Consider the following 17,884-nt stretch of genomic DNA (forward strand, 5'->3'; position numbering starts at 1 on the left):
ACAATCAGTGCTCTTGTGGAGGGAACCAATTGTTTTGAGGGAAAAGCAGAAATAAAGTCTGATTCAGAGACAATGGATTGCAGCAGCCCTAGGTTGGGGACATGAGGTTAGGCTTATTGGTCTATATTTTACAATTCATAAGAAAAGAACTACGCATTTAAAGAGCTGAACAAAATTATTTTGTCCAACTTCATATTATATAAGGTTCACTATTAGTTTATAATTTAGATGTCATGAAAACCAAAAAGCAATCAATCAAAAAATCTCAAACATATTTGAACTACTACTCCGCAAAGAACACTGTGCTTGCCATGTAAGAAATTAAAAATCAGAAACCTGCCCACCTTAAAAAAAAAACCATTTAACAAAAAGGCAGATGCACAGCAAACACTAAAAAAAGCTTCTATGAAGCAAAAGTAGACTTTTCCGCAAACAAGATTTCAATGCAGGATAAACCCAAGCATATGACTCCCTAGCCTCACCTCAGTCAACTTGGGAACACATGCGCTGGCATATGCCATGGGTGGACACCTCAGATCCCTGCCATCTGAGGCCATGAGCACCTGATTTGCTGCCCTTTTCCCTTCTTCTCTCCACCTCCCTTTTACTCCCTGGCTCCATGTCACTATCTTTTCTATTTCTTACTTCTTTATCAACTCCTTCTGACAAAATTAGACTCTTCTCGTGCTTCTCCACAGAGGCCACTGATGGTATTTCAAACTCTAAGGTCTACTTTACAAGTCTTCCTTTTGCTTATCTGTCACTGCTTAATTCATTCCCACTGTCCTTGTATCATGTGCAGCCACGTGGTATCCACGTAACAGTAAGATCTGATCCCTCCCAGGATCTGGCAGAGGCAGACTGTCTGGGAAACAAATGAGTTCAATAAATGTTCCTAGGTACAATAATAACACGAGCTGGAGTGGGGGTAGTGGGCTGCAGAGGAGACATCAGTCAATTTTATAGAGTGAAGGGAGAGTGTGTCAGGAAGCGCTGCTGGCTGATGAGTGAGCTGAGCAAACTGACAAGCAGCAACACTGGAGGAGGAGAGTTACAACCAAGGACCTGTTCTGAGCAACAGAACAGCATAACCCAGTGCAGGGAGAAGCCAGCAGTTTGGGAAGATGATGGGCAGAGGGTGGCACTCAGTGGAAATGAGGTTCAAAGACAGTTATGAGGCTGACAATCAGGATAAACAAAAAGCAAAGGCAGGCATCACGACAGAGAGAAGCTAGGGCTGAGGTTGTTTACCAAACAGCAACCAAAGGAGGTCAATTACAGAGAGAGTTTTCTAGAATCAAAAGTGAGAAGTAATCATGACCCATTGGGTAATTACGATTACAATGAGATCAATAGTCCTATCTGCTTAAAAACCACACTCAGTTATTTCTATAACTATGACTATAGGGCTGTCTGATGCATCAAGTATGAAAATTCTGGACTATCAGCAGTAGGGAATCATTCTTTCACACACTGACCTTCACAGAATTATTACACCAATGTGCCCATCTCCAGTACGGCAGATAGGGAGATTCACAAACACTGTTGGCCTCAGCCACTACAGAAGCTTACTGAACAAGGTCAAAGCTTACCTGTACGTCATTTTCTTTTTTTTTTTAAAGATTTATTTTTATTATTTTTTATTGGAAAGGCGGATATACAGAGAGGAGAGACAGAGAGGAAGATCTTCCTTCCGATGATTCACTCCCCAAGTGAGCGCAACGGGCCGATACTATGCCGATCCGAAGCCAGGAGCCTCTTCCGGGTCTCCCACGCGGGTGCAGGGTCCCAAAGCTTTGGGCCGTCCTCGACTGCTTTCCCGGGCCACGGGCAGGGAGCTGGAAGGGAAGCGGGGCTGCCGGGATTAGAACCGGCGCCCATATGGGATCCCGGGCGTGCAAGGCGAGGACTTAACCACTTGCGCCACCGCGCCGGGCCCCACCTGTACGTCATTTTCAAGTCTCCCCAAGAAGTCAATCAGTGACAGATCTCAGTGCATCTAAGGTAATAATTCTATCTTTTAACTGCAGATTTTTCATTTTTCATGTACATGTAAGTATCAAAGACAGACTATCTACTGTCCAATATTACTGGGTGGAAAACAAACTACATGAACAGATGTATTTCATGCCTTCCCTGTGGCTGAGTGACAGTAGACCCAGGAATCAATGTAATGGTAAGGTATTTGAGCTTGAGATGATGCAACCATCAGAGAGAGATGCATAGTGAAGGCTGCCCAATAATGTAAATGTATTTAATGCACATTTAAAAATGGTTACGCTGGGGCCTAGTGTAAAATCCTTGCCTTGCATGAACCACAATAACGATGCCCATCCAGCTCCCAACTGTTCCACTTCCCATCCAGCTCCCCGCTTGTGGCCTAGGAAAGCAGTCAAGGACAGGCCAAAGCCTTGGGAACCTTGCACCCATGTGGGATATCCACAAGTTCCTGGATCCTGGCTTCAGATGGACTCTGTTCTGGCTATTGTGGTTAAGACAAGGGAAAGGGTTTAATGCAGCAGTTAAGACACCAATTTGGATAATGGGTTCCTCTGCTTCCAGTCCAGCTTCTGAGAATGAACATCCTGACAGGCAGCAGACTCACGTTCTTCTTGAGTCCCTGCCTGCGTGAGACTGGGTTGGAGCTCCAGGTTCCTGGCCTTTGCCTGTTCCAACTCTGCTCATGGCAGGCATTTGGGAGTGAACTAGCAGATGAAAAATCTTTTTCACCTGCCTTTTTAACACAATAAAAATAATACCTTTAAAAATTTAAAAGAATAAACTTTATTTTGTGCATATCCTACTATAAGAATAATAACAAAATAAATGCAAAATCCCAAACTCCTGTCAACCAAAAGCGAAAGATTGAACTGGGTGGATGAAAAACTATATTCAGGTAAAGGATTTATTAAATAGTCCTAGAATTCATTGAACTTTTGTGCGTAATTAGAAAAAAGCAGTATATTGCTGAGCAACAGCAGAAAATGGAAAATTTGATGTGTACTTATCTGTAACTTAATTCCAGTTCATCTAGTTCCAAAGAGATTCTGACAACTGAATTAATAATTCCTGTGTATTTTGTAAAAAATTGAGTGTTAACACTTTGAACTGACCATTTTATAAGAGAATTGTTCTAGCTTATAGAGAATACAAGTATACAAATCTCTATGAAATTAATTCAATTTAAACAGTAGTAATGATAGAATAAAAATCCCAAGGTTTATTCTAATGTAACATACCTCAAATGGACAAATCTTCGAAGTTTCATTCACAGAACTCAGAAATTGAGTATAATCCATTTTCCATTCAAATAGTACAGAAGTCAACGGCTATTAATGAGTGAATTGTATTTCAAAATTAGGAGGAGGGGCTAGTGTTGCCACTCAGCAATTAGGTCACCACCTGTGATGCCAGGTTCTAGTCCAGGCAGTTCCACTCCTGATCTAACTCCTTGCTAATCTGCCTGGGAAAGCAACAAAAAATGGCTGGGATAAACCAGTGGATGGAAGATTCCTGGATCTCCTTCTCTCTCTCTTTCCTCACTCACTCTGTCTGCCTTTCAAATAAATATATTTCCAACAAAAATCAAGTTAGGAGGATCCTGAGCCTGGGCTACTTTGACTAGGGGGACTTTACAGGTGCTCATTTATTTGTTCATTTGGAGGTGAGAAAGTTCACAGTATAACATGCTGGTAGGTAATCCTCTGAGATTTTCCTTCTGGAAACTTTTTAACCTGACTTCTGAAAACTCATCTGAGCAAAGGCAGTGCAAAGGAGCAGGACATGTAAGAGTGATGGATCATGTCCAATCACCTTCCTACTGGTAGCTGAGGTACAAATAGACAGGAAGCACATATGCTCAAGTGGATACCTTTATGGTCTCTGGTTTTTTCATGCAAAAGGCATGTCTTAATGGTGGCCAGAGTAAGCCAGAGCGCTGCTTGAAATTCCAGTGCCCAACTTTTTATAATTCAGCTACAACTGCACATACTCAAAGACAAAACAAAACTGACCACATTTACAATAAACCGTAAGTTGACAATGATGATGCTTCCAGAAGGGGCTGTGCTGCCAAGAGATGACTACGATAATTTACAAAGGAAATGACAGAAACTGGAAATGCAATTGTGGCAGCAAGCAGCCAGGGTCAGACATTCTACACAAATCCTGTCTGGATGAGGGCCAAGGACAAATGAGCCAAAGCATATAGTGTTGCTTCATACAGAGTTTCTTAAAAATATTGCCTGGTGCCCAAGCAACTCAAGATCAACTTGCAAAACCACACACGTAATTGAAGATGAATAATTACCCAATCACAGTGTATGGGCTACCAGGAATCTTAGCTCCTGCTGGATTACTAAATCCAAGTTGGACTACCACATTGAAGGGCTTTCCCATACGTCTTTTCGAAATCCTTTTTCAAAATTATTTTCAGAAAGAGAATGTATTCATTCATTCTGCACAGGTCACTGTAGAACCAAGGACCAAAGACAAAACACTATGCAGTCAAAAAACAAAATATTTTTGTATCATTGTAATGTAGCAAGTCAACACCTACCAAATTTTTGCTACAATCAGATACTGGGGTAGGTGTGGCAAGGCCACTAGAATGTGGCACAACGCAATCATGTGGGAGGCACGTGTGCCCATCAAGCTTAGACAGTGACTGGGGATAAGGGAAGAACTGGTGAAGTCTTAAGCAGAGGTAAGTGAGCTATACCGGGAAGGCTGGGCCAGTCTTTGAGGGTGGCAGGGAGAACAGCAGGGTCTGAAGGAAAGCTTGGGTGGCCAGAGTCAGCAGCACAATGGGAGAAGTGGCCTGAAGGTCTTCAGATAAAAGGCACTGAAATGAGTCAGATCAGAGATGCACTGTAACCCATAGGGGACGAGGCAGAGCACATGTCTTCAGGGAGTACAAAGATCACTTTCAGTCACAGATGCATTATTTCTATGGCCTCATTAGTCACACTGACGTCAAACTCGGTGCCTTCATACAGCAAAATTGAATGTCTCCAAGGTCAAAAGTTAGAAGGCAAGACCACTCTCCCTTAGTAAGCTCTAACATACAATCACTTCCTTGGGATTCTCAGCTTTGGTAGCTCCTGTTGTTTTCGAGCCTTGCAGTTGCATCCTCCAGGCTCTGCCCCAAGTCTTCACACCAGCTTTTCCCCCAGGGAGACTCATTTCCCTTTGCCTCTCTTACAAAACTCTCCTCGATAACATTTAGTCTCACACAGATAATCCTTGATCACCCCCCTCACCTTAAAACACTTCATTTTATCATTCATACCAAGACTTGTAATTAGGCAATATTCCTGGGTTCTCAGGATTAGGATGTGGACATCTGTCCTGGAGGCCTATTTTACAGCCTGCCACATCCAATGATGTACAATGCAGAAAATGGACAAGGACAAATTCTAGAAGCAGGACCTGTCACAGGAAGGCAGCATCACATAGGGTTAAAAGCAGGGAAAGGCTGAATGAGACAACAGCAGCTGAGTGCTGGGGCAAGGGGGTATTCGTGAGATAGAGAAAACACAACAGTGAGATGTGGGGAGAGGATCAAGGGAAGCTAATGGAAGACAATACCCGACTCATGGTTTTCAATATCAGTGACAAGGGCATCAACCATGGCAAGGGTTATAGGAGAAAGCAAAATAGGACTACACATTCAGGTTCTATCACACCAATTCTGAGAGACTTTGGGCCAACTACACACTTTCCATAAATAGAGAGGAATCCAAGAGCTATTACTATTCTCTAGCACTAACCAGTCAGTTCACTTCATTTAGCCTTAAAACATATCTCCAATGTATCTCAAGATCTTACTCACTGGAAATGTGAATCTCTAATGTGCTAGCATCTATGCTAGATGCTAGGAACACATAGTTACTCACAGAACTTCCTATGTAATTGAACCATGGCAGGACTGACAGAAATCAACTAATTACAAACAAATACAAAGTTCTGATTGTGGGATGAGAAGTTTTAAGGTGACACACAGACAACTGAAAGCAAACACAAAGTGTACAGGCTTTCTGGCAGGAGCTTATCTTTGAGCAGAGCTCAGTGAGACCGGTTCACTAATGCAAGTAGCAGGAGAGAAGGCAAACTTACCATCCTTGCTAATGCTGTGTTTTCATTTAAACTCTCCCTCATCTCTTTCCTGATACATGAGGACTTGACATAAGTCTTTACTACTAAAACACGAGTATTCTACTAGAATATAAACTCCTAAGAAAGGACCAGGACTGCCAGTTCATGTAATGGCTGCTCCACTTCTGATTCAGTTCTCCACCTTTGGTCTGGGAAAACAGTGGAAGATGGCCCAAGTCCTTGGGTGCTGTACTCACATGGGAGACCCAAGAGAAGTTCCAGGCTCCCAGTTTCAGACAGCTCTGACTGGTGTGGCCTTGGGGGAGTAAATGATCTCTTTGTCACTCCCTCTCTCTGTAATTCTAACTTTTAAGTAAATACATCTTTTAAGTAAATAATGGTGGCGCAGTAGTTAAGGTCCTCGCCTTGCACGCCCGGGATCCCATATGGGCGCTGGTTCTATCCCGGCAGCCCCGCTTCCCTTCCAGCTCCCTGCCTGTTGCCTGGGAAAGCAGTCGAGGACAGCCCAAAGCTTTGGGACCCTGCACCCGCGTGGGAGACCCGGAAGAGTCTCCTGGCTTCGGATCGGCATAGTATCGACCATTGCGTTCACTTGGGGAGTGAATCATTGGACGGAAGATCTTCCTCTCTGTCTCTCCTCTCTGTATATCCGCCTTTCCAATAAAAAAAAATAATAAAAATAAATCTTAAAAAAATACATCTTTTTTAAAAATGAAGATTACCCCAAACATTGAGCCCAGAACTTAATGTGTAACTTACATTTTCTAATGTGTAACTACAATATATATATATATATACATTATAGTTAAATGATGGATAATTTTGTTATCATCAACTAACTAGCTGAAGAGCCCATTCCTCTACTTGGACAAGAAACTTAGAAAATATATTACATACACACAGTATTTAATAAGCCATATTCTCTGTTACTCATTTTGTTATATATATATATAATGAATATCAACTAACTAACCTCTCCTGTGACAAGCAACAGGGGAAAATATGAACAATATAACAAGGTCTCTGTCTTTTAGGAATATGATATTTTGGGAGAGAGAAAAAAAGAAATATGCGATGGTTTGCACAAGATTCAACACAAGAATCCAGGAGCATATAGCTAATTTTCAACTAAAATGCTAACAGAGAAATAAAAGTTTAAACAGTGTCTACTTGACTCTCCCAGCTAAATACACTGAGGACAAAGCCAGCTGAAATCCTTAACCCTTTTCATGGTCAATACCAATGTAGACATTATCACTGGTCTCGGTTATCACCTGCTGGCTTTACGGGCTGAACATTATCGGACATAAAACATGTCATCATCCACCACACAAAACTGAAGCAGTTACGTTACCACCTTTTGTTTTTAAAGTTTTGATTTAGAAAGACTTGACTTTTAAGAACCTAACCTTGGTTAAGACTATACTTTCACGGATCATTTCTATAGTTGTCAACAAGAACCTAACCTTGGAACTGTTGAGAAACGCTAAAACTAACTTTAATTTCATGCCATGATTATCTTATTGGTTTTGCCTGTCTACACTATTGGATTTTATGCATTATTCATGCACATTACAACCAAAATAGCATTAAGAGGAAAATATAGCAAGAAAGCTTTTCTTAAGCAACTGATCTCAACATGTTTAAAAAGGAAAGTGAACACACAGTGAGAAAAGCATTTCAAACTTTCAATATTCAAAGAGCAGGAATTTTCCATCAAACTTGTTAACGTAAGCTAAGAGTAAAGAATAACAACCATGAAATTACATATTTAACTCATATTAGCTCAAAAATAATTCCATAGACTATTTGACAGTTATAAAATTGAGCACTTTTTCACTTCCACCCTCTCTGCAAGCAAGTCTGATAACTGCACCTTGACTGTAAGTTCCTGGAGCTGAAGCTCTGTCTTTTCATACCATCTAATTGTTGCTTTTTCCTTTGCCACACTGGCCCCCCCATAGAATCCAAAGGGAAAATGCGGATGCATGAAATTCACAATTGTTACAGATTATCTTGGATTAGTTGCTGAATTTCATGCTATTTTTCACTATGTCAGAAATACCAGTGACATTCATTCAGCAACCTGTTTTTAACAAGCATATAGAGATCAACTCTAATTTTGTGCCACATACTTTACGGATGAAAAAAAAACATGACACCTCCCATCCTAGTGAGACCAGGGCAGAACAGCGAGAGGCAAAAACGAGCAGTCAACTGGGGGCCTCAGTTGGCCTGTAGATGTCAGGAAGAACTATCCTGGAGATGAGATGGTTGGAGAAACACCTGAGAGTTCTAAGACACAGACAGGAAGACAGTATAAACACAAAGTGAAATGAATAGTGCAGATGGAGACAGAACCATTTTTGTCTAAAATGGAAAGTTTTTTTTTTTAAGATTTTCTTTTACTGGAAATCCAGATATACAGAGAGGAGGGGAGACAGAGAGGAAAATGTTCCTTGCGATGATTCACTCCCCAAGTGGCCACAATGACCAGAGCTGGGCCAATCCGAAGTCAAGAGCCAGGGGGCTTCTTCAGAGTCTCCCACGTGGTTGCAAGGTCCCAAGGCTTTGAGCCATCCTCGACTGCCTTCTCAGGTCACAAGCAGGGAGCTGGATGGAAAGCAGGGCTGCCAGGACAGGAACTGGTGCCCATGTGGGATCCTGGTATGTGTAGGGTGAGAACTTTAGCCACTGGGCTACCATACCGGGTCCTGGAAAGTATTCCCACAACTGTAGAATTAAGTATTTCTACAGAATTAGTTGGCCTTTAATTTCTACCATTTACATCTTTTTCCAGGAAGGTGTTTACTTACAGTTGTATTGGAAATTTTACTTGACACCCTTTCATTCTTATACACACTCACATTCATACTCAGTGACAATGGGAAACTGAGATTTTGATTCTTTCCAGTAATTTCATAATAAAATTCAAATAATCATGAGAAGGCAATCTCAGCACTGTGTAGCACTTATGAAATCTTTAATCACTAAACATATGGGAAAAGTTAATTTTCTCAAGAGAGTCCATGGGATGCAAAACTTTTAAAACTAGGGCCTGGCATGATAGCCCTAGTTTTAAATAAATCTTTAAAAACTTAATATACTGTACCACTGGTTCTGCATCAAAATTTACCTCTGCATCAACAACATTCCCCTTGATCCAACACATTTAAAACAAATGGCAGGCATATGACAAGGACAAACAGGAAATCACATGGACTTCAGAAATAATTATCCTATTAAATAACTTACACAAGTTAAATACTAACTATTTATATGGTAAGCGCTTGGCGTACCAGTTAAGTGCCAGTTAAGACACTAAGCATTCCATTACAGTGCCTGGATAAAAATAAAGGTTGGCAGTCCACAATTCATTTCTTGCTAATGCAGACAATGGGAGGCAGCAGGCGATGACACAAGTACCTGAGCTCGTGCCATCCATGTGGGAGATCTGGGTCAGTTCCTGGCTCTGGCCCCCAACAAACCTGTGATGCTACAGGCATCTGAGGAATGAATCAGCAGATGGGAAGCTCTCTGACTCTTTCTGCCTCTCAAAGAGACAAAATCAAAAATGTTTATTTGTATCTTTTCAATATTTTTCATAGAATTTAACCTGTAATTGTAATTCAAGGATAAAATTATTTAGGGATTGGCATGGTGATTCAACTAGCTAATCAGCCCCCTGCCAGCAATAGCATTCCATATGTGTGCCAGTTTGTGTTCTGGCTGCTCCACTTCTCATACAGTTCCTCACTTAGGGCCTGGGAAAGCAGCAGAAAGGGCTCAAGTCTTTGGGATCCTGCATCTACATGGAGATCAGAAGCAGCTCCTGGCTCCTGGCTTTAAATCAGCACAGCTCCACCCATTGTGGCCATTTGGGGAGTGGACCAATGGAAGACAGATGCTCTTTCTGTCTCTTCTCTCTGCAAATCAGTCATTCAAACTATGTCAATCAGTGGATTCTTCAAAGACCTCATAATGCTTGGAGTGGCAAGACCGGCAGCGATTCATAACTGTTGAAATATCAAAACCACTTGAGCAAGAACCTCAGAGCATACCCTACATCTGGGACCTGGGGAGGGTGAGAAATTGGGTGGGCTTTCTCTCTTAATACCCCCCTTTAAACATGAAGGAAACAATATGGGAAAAATAATAGTCTTAAAAAAAATTAAATAGTTTCAACAAGATGTAGATTTGTATAATGTCCTTGGTTCTCACTTAACCGCATACCCAACTGCCTGACATTGTGACTGCAGCTGAGGCCTGCAGGAGGGTCAATGTGGCAGAGAATAGCAAGTGGAGGTGAAGTGGGGGAACAGAAGAAATATAAAGAGACAGTCAGGGTCCAGTTCATATTGAGGCCTCTTCAGAAAGTTGAATTTTTGAGGTGTCTTACTGGGCTAGTGTTTGGTCACTGCATGTTAACCCACCACCTGCAATGCAGGACATTTTGGCTACTCCTCTTCTATTCCAGCTCCCTGCTGGTGCACCTGGGAAAGCAGCAAAAGGTGGCCCAAGTGCTTGGACTCTCTGCACCCTAGACTTCCTGATCTGGGTTCCTGGCTTCAGCTCATCCCAGCTCCAAGCATTGTGGCCATTAGGGAAGTAAATAAATGGATAGATCTTTCTGTCTCTGTATCTATCGCTGTGCCTTTCAAATACATAAAACTACTTAAGGAAAAAAAATATAATTACTTCAAAGCCTAAGCAACACACAGAGGTAGGTTAGGAAAGAGGGAAAAGAAACAAATAAAGGGAGGGGGGTACAGGATAGAGGGAAAAAGAGAGATCCTCTATTTGTTGATTTATCAAAACTGGTCCAGGCTGGAGTTAGGAACTCCATGCTAGTCTCCCACAACAGTGTCAGGTGAGCAGGAGCATGGGCCAATACTAAGCTGGATCAAAAAAGATGAGTAGCCATTGGGTAAGAACCAGTACTTGGATATGGGATGCTGGCATCCACTATGCCACAACACAGGCCCTACAAAGTTAGATTTTATTCCTGGAACACTGAGAAGCTACTGAAGGATTTCAAGTCAGGGATGTGACAATGTCACTGCCTGTAAAGGGTAAAGGATCACCATGGATGATGTGTGCTCAGCGAATTTCAGCTGAGCAAAGCAGGAAGCACAGAGAGCTGTCAAGAGGCTGGACGAGTGGGTACAGCCCCACATGACAGTAACAAGAGCCCTAACATTTGTCAATCCTTCAGGATGCCAGAAGGTATTCAAAATTAATTGCAGAAATTTATTAATTTATTCCTCATCATAATTACACGATCATTTGCAGATGAAAAAAAATTAGGTTCAGAAAAATAAAGCAACTTTCTGAAGGCTGTAAAACTAATAGAAGTATGATTCATAAATGGCCTTTTAACCTCTATCATATATTAACAACGCACAAATGAGTTCAAAGTATGATTTGAACACAGATCAGGCCTTAATCTTGTTTCATAGATGTGTCACATGATGTTACAGTAATTCCATGGTTTCATCTAGAAGTGCCATTTACTACAATAAGGGCCACCCCAGGAGAGTAAGAACTGGGAAGAAGGTTAAGACTTCATTTTTCACCTATCAACAAACACATGGAGATTTAATTTGGAGATTATTGGGCCAGAATAATAGTCATGTCCTAGTTTCTAGAAGCGATGATTATATTATGTTGCAATCCAGGAGTGTGGAACCTCTGTTCTGCCAAGAAATGCTTGGATATTTATAACATCATTCATAGATACAAATTATCAACTTAAAATTAGCCTGCTAATTTTTAGTATTCACTATTTTTAGTATTTCCTGAATTTAGAGCCCTGCCTCAGCAGGGCCAGACCAAATGATTTTGCACATCTCCTGCAGGCTGGACAGTTTCCACGCCTGCACATGGCAAAGGGGCCCTTATGTGAGTATTACTGAATTAAAAGATTCTGAGACAAAAGATTATCCTGGATTATTTGGGTGTCCTCATAAAAGGGAGAAGTGTCAGAATGAAAGAACTCAATTACTGTTTTCTTCATCTGCACTTTCAGTCTAACACAACTTCAAACACTAACTTTAGAAGCTCTGTTTGAGTTTGCTGCATTACTATGTAACAAATTTCCAGAAAACTGGGGACACCATGCACGTCTATTCTCTTGCAGGCAGGGCTGAGTTCATTCTGAAGACTCGAGAGGACTGCCTGTACTGTATGGCACAAGGCACTTTCCCATATTCAGAGCCCCTGCTTGAAAACAGTAATTGAGTATAAATCTTCTCAAGAAGGTAGTAAGATGACAGGTACCAGAGGAAAAGAGGAAGAAATGGTCTCAAAGTCGGGGGTAAGGGAAGTCGGAGGCGGAGGAGGAAGTGCCAACAGACAGTGACGTGGAAAGACTGAAGTGGAAAGATGAAGTCATTCAAGTGAAGGTTGCTGTGATCTCAAAGAATCGCATGGCTAGGTCAACAATAAGTCAGAGCATCTGGTCCTCAACCTTCCTGCAGTTTCTACATTCACACAAATGATCCCTGTAATTCATGGGAGGAAAGAGTAAGAATGGCACAGAAAGGCTAGCATGTTTCAGGCACCTGCAGTGGAACCTGGGTGGGCCATACGAGTCGAGAAACAGCAAGCATTCAGTGAGCACCTGTTCCTCTCTTCATTTCCGACAGCCACGGCAGAACGGGTTGACTCATGTAAGCTCTTGAACTCACCCTATTCCTTCCCCACTCAGCAATCTACAAAGCAGAAGCTAACACAAACTACATCACAAGCCAGTAAGAACTGGCACCTAAGAGAAAATAAATTTGCCAGACCTCATCTAGGTATTATAGTTCTTACTTTCTCCTCTCTCATGGAGCCACAGACTTCCACAACGTTTTAAACAATCCTTAAAAAGAATGAGCTAGAGGGCCCGGCGCAGTGGCGCAAGTGGTTAATGTCCTTGCCTTGCATGCCCGGGATCTCATATGGGCGCCGGTTCTAATCCCAGCAGCCTCGCTTCCCTTCCAGCTCCCTGCCTGTGGCCTGGGAAAGCAGTCAAGAACAGCCCAAAGCCTTGGGACCCTGCACCCATGGGGAGACCCGGAAGAGGCTCCTGGCTTCAGATCGGCATAGCATCGGCCGTTGCACTCACTTGGGGAGTGAATCATTGGACGGAAGATCTTCCTCTCTGTCTCTCCTCTCTGTAAATCCGCTTTTCCAATAAAAAAAAAAAAAAAGAATGAGCTAGAGCTATAATAATACTGATTTTATAGATTTTCAAGACAAATTTTCACATGATAAACAGATGCAGCCCATGGCTCAGCAATTTCCACTCAAAATAGAAATTCATATGCATACAAGCATGTATATGTCCTTGAAAAGGAGCTAGAGTAAATCTACAGTTACCAGGAAGTTCATGGCCACTTAGCGTAAGGAGTGCGTGAAGGGAATTTCACTGAGTTTTATATGTGCAGAGCTGGAACTGGGACCAAGGCACTCAATATGGAATGTGGGTATTTCAAAAATCATGTTAACTAACCACTGCACTAAATGCCTGCCCTTGAAAAAATTTTTAAAGCTTTTCCCCACCTTATACCCTTTACAAAAATCAATTCAAAATAGATCGAAGATCTAAATGTAAAACCCTGAAACTTGAGGAAAATAAAGGGAAATATTATAAGGCACTGGCATACTTAGAAAAAATTGTAAGACCCCAAAACAGGCAAAAATAGAAAAAATGGATTTATATCAAACCAATAAGCTTCTGCACAGCAAAGGAGACAACCTGAAGAGAAAACTGACAGAATGGAAAGAATGATATACAACTGATAGTCAGGTTATAAAGTTCCAAAAGCCCAACAAAATAATCTGGTTAAGAAATGGGCAAATCATTTACAGTTTTTTCAGAAGAAATGCAAATATACATGAGAGATGCTCAGTTTCACTATTCATCAAGGAAATGCAAATAAAATCCACAATGAGGTATCAGCTCACTCCAGTTATAACAGCTACTACCAAAAAATTAAAAAATAAAAAAACCCACTAAAACTCAATCTACCATATGACCCAAATATCCCATTTCTGACGATGTAACCAAAGGAAATGAAGTCAGCATAAGAGAAAGATGCTTATACTTGCTACTCCCATGTTTATTTGCAGCACAGCAACAAAGGGATCAACCTAGACATCTATCAATGAATGAATAAAGAAATTACAGCATGCACACACACACACACACACACGGGAATACTATTCAGACTTAGCAAAGAATGATACCCTAACACTGGCAATAAATAAATGGAACTTGAGATCACCATACTATGTGAAATAAGCCATTTTTTTCTCTTATTTGTGAAAGTGTGTCTGTGCTCATACACTTTAATGTGTGTATACCATACTACTTGTTATATACGCATATATATATATATATACATACATATATTAGTCTTGACTGAATTATACCCCTTATGTAATTACGTGCTTTTCCCCTCATGGTATATTTTTCATGAATCCTATGCTAAATGTTATTAATAAATCTACCTTTGCCTAAAAAAATATGAATGTGTATATGTTTGTATGTGAAACAGGACGAAACATTAAAAACTACTTTCTAAAAAAGATTATGGAAGATTGCTTCTCAGTCTTTTGGCTAAGACTACGAGTAAAAGACTATGGAAGATAAATAGTTGAAGTGCCTGGGCTCTTTGTATTCACTTTTGTGCTTTTAATCCCCTCGTCCCTCCTGTAACTGTCCTATGGACATCAGCTATACTGACACGTCTTGCTCTCTTGGAGCACGTTCAGGGATCCTCAGGTGGCAGCCATCCTCTGGGGATACCGAGGTGGTGGACTCTCAGTGGCCACAGGTTACCTGAGAGCGCATCGTAGAACTCGTCCTCACTAAGGATGTCGAGAGGTGGGGATCCTTCAACCAGTGACTGCTCTAGTTCATGATGTTCAGTGGCCAGAGTCTCCAGTGCTTCAGACAAAATTTTGTTTTTTTCTTGCTCCTGTTCCAATTTAAAGTTCCTCACCTAGAAGAAAATAAATATACAAAAAGGACTTCAGAGAGAGAAGCAACAGTCTTACACAAGGTGAAAATCACTTGTTTTTCATGAAGTTCAACAGCAGTATCAGAAATGAAAACAGTCACGTTACAGACACATGGATGAATGAGCAAAATTACTAAGCTAATTTTGTTCTTCCCGTGGGGCCTTTTCTCACAACAGCTTAGCTAATGAAAACAGATTAAGAACCAGCAAACAAATTCAGCTCAAATGATCAGGAGCATAGAATAAGCACAACAGTCAATCCAGAAATGACAAACACTTTACCTAGAGTCTCTCTTCCCTCTCTCTGAACATAAATCATGTGAGAAACCAGTTTCAGCAAGGTTTTAGGCAAAATAATTAAAACAGTTTAAATATTACAGTATGTACCACATCAAAGCATAAGTTGTACTTCCAAAATACCAAATGAAGTCAAATGACGACATACATTTTAATTTCTACTTCTGAAGTCCTTCCTTGGGTTTCAACTCCATGTTCTGCCTTTGAGTTAGTATACAAAACAGACAGGTGACAGAAAAGGCAAAGCCCGTTCTGACCTTGAGTCCTCTGCAGACTCTGTCTCTTGCCCCTGACTTAGAGCTTCTTCATCTTTGCAGCTGAGTGAAACCCTCTGCAACTGAAGGAACCCCATCCTCGTGAAATAACATGCACTGGATTTGCTACAGAGTCTCATCTGTTTCTGTAACACAATCCTGGAAATACCACTCTTTCTTAATCTCACTCTATTTCTAGAGCTGACCCACCACCAGCTGAGGAACCATGAGGCTGGGCTCCACCATGTGTGCTCCTAGACTCTCGTCCTTAGTTTCTTTACCTGCCAGGGGCTCCTAGACTCACAGCAGTTGAGAAAGCAGCACTGTGCTGACGACGCTGGGTGTGAACCAGGAACCCTGGCACTTTGCCTTTCTTCTCCCCACCCTGAGAGGTCCGTGAGTCCAGGCCTACGGCTCCACCAGTCTGCAAAGCGCTGGGTGGGGTAGCCTCCGCCATGTCCAGTCTCCAGGTCTGCAGTGCAGTGCTTTCACACCTGCTCTTCTGCATTACTCACTCAGTGCAATCTAACCCTTTCCCTTCCTCATGTTGCCTCTAGCATTCCCTTTTCAAAGCCTCTCAGCGTGAGGCTTTTCCTTTGCCAGTTGGACTCTAGAGCCCCATGCAATTGTGACCCCAAGAGCTACATGCCAGGTATAGCACTGAGTGTCCAGCACATGACTTAAGACACAGTGATAGCAAAACGCTAGGTTCATAGTACAAATGGGGTTAAATCTCAATTATCTTGGGAAGGGCTAGTCCTCAGGCACCGTGCTGTTTATCATTACAGTATTACAGTCACCAGACTATAGTTATTAGAGCTATGGTAATGAAATAAAAATAGCAAGAAATGTGAGGCAGTAATGAGTGGAAAAGATGCAAACCTGAAAAGTTATCTACATAATTGCAATTTTTAGGAAAAAAAAATCCCTGTGACTATTTCTATAATTGCAATGTACCTCCAAGGGAGGAAACATGCTATGGGCAGAACTGTAAAAAAATTTTAAAAGCTGCTCCTCTTCTACCTGCTGGGTTAAACCCTTTAGTTACTGTAAATAGGGACTGCGAAACTGAGCAAAATCATCCTTTCTTTAAATGGAAAAGATCCATCAACCCCATTTTGTAGATTCCAACAGCCAAACTCCAACAGGATCCAGATTGTTTCATCTCTGCCCACCCTCTCTCTGGTTTGATTCTCTGAAAAGCAAAATACTAATGTGCTGCTGACACTGCACCTTTGCATGTAAAAATCAAATCATCATCTCTACTTGACAGAATACTAGCATTTTACCATCTAGATTCATCTAGCAGATTTCAGCAAAGTAGCAAAATAAATGACCAAAGGCCAAAAATATCTGCGCCCCTCAACTAAAGCTTATTCAAATTCAATTCCTCCTCTATCCATCTAAAATAAGGATCACTTTACTGCTGCCACATCTATATCTGTTCTCTCTTGCTCTGAAGAGAAAGAAAAGGCGAGGAAGAGGCTCTAACCACATTCTATTTCTCACTGTGCTTTATCATCTTTCAATTGATTTGAACGTGCTTTTATTCATTTCAGGCCCAATAGGATTCTCTACATGGAAGACACTTAACTATGAACAGCCCACCCACCCCCACGCCCGGCACCACAAATAGGTAACCTTTCCCACTGTGTAAGTGCTGTGTGTAAGAGCACAGAGGTATACATCACAGACTCAGTACTGGTAATGGGTTCTCACTCTCATTGCTTGAGAGCTTCAGCTGAAGAACTTTGTGGCCATTAACACCTCCTAGTCATTTTCCAGGGACATTGGAGCAGAGTACTTCCAAATCCTCCGCCATGGCAACACTTCAAAACAGTGAGGGGAATCTTTCCTGTAAAGTGCATGAAGAGGGCCTGGCGCGGTGGCGCAGTGGTTAAGGTCCTCACCTTGCACCCTCGGGATCGCAGATGGTCGCCGGTTCTAATCCCGGCGGCTCTGCTTCCCATCCAGCTTCCTGCCTGTGGCCTGGGAAAGCAGTCGAGGACTGCCCAAAAAACTTTGGGACCCTGCACCCGCGCGGGACCTGGAATAGGCTCTGGCATAGCATCAGCCGTTGCACTCACTTGGGGAGTGAATCATCGGATGGAAGATCTTCCTCTCTGTCTCTCCTCTTTGTATATCCGCCTTTCCAATAAAAATAAAAATAAATCTTTAAAAAAAAAATAAAGTGCATGAAGAGCT

General features: G+C 41.8%; 1 protein-coding gene across 14 annotated transcripts in view; it reads right to left on the reverse strand.

The window, feature by feature from the left end:
* The window catches only part of OSBPL1A (oxysterol binding protein like 1A), a 203,237-nt gene that overhangs the window by 62,919 nt on the left and 122,434 nt on the right, over window positions 1-17,884 (reverse strand). For all 14 annotated transcript variants that reach the window (XM_040984809.1, XM_040984810.1, XM_040984808.1 and 11 more), the window contains one exon: window positions 14,948-15,110. In XM_040984809.1, coding sequence (XP_040840743.1) covers window positions 14,948-15,110 — 163 coding nt within the window. The remainder of the gene's footprint in view (window positions 1-14,947; window positions 15,111-17,884) is intronic.

This window comes from Ochotona curzoniae, unplaced genomic scaffold, assembly GCF_017591425.1.
Source record: "Ochotona curzoniae isolate NIBS_2020 unplaced genomic scaffold, NIBS_Ocur_1.0 contig_43, whole genome shotgun sequence".
Lineage (NCBI taxonomy): Eukaryota > Metazoa > Chordata > Mammalia > Lagomorpha > Ochotonidae > Ochotona > Ochotona curzoniae.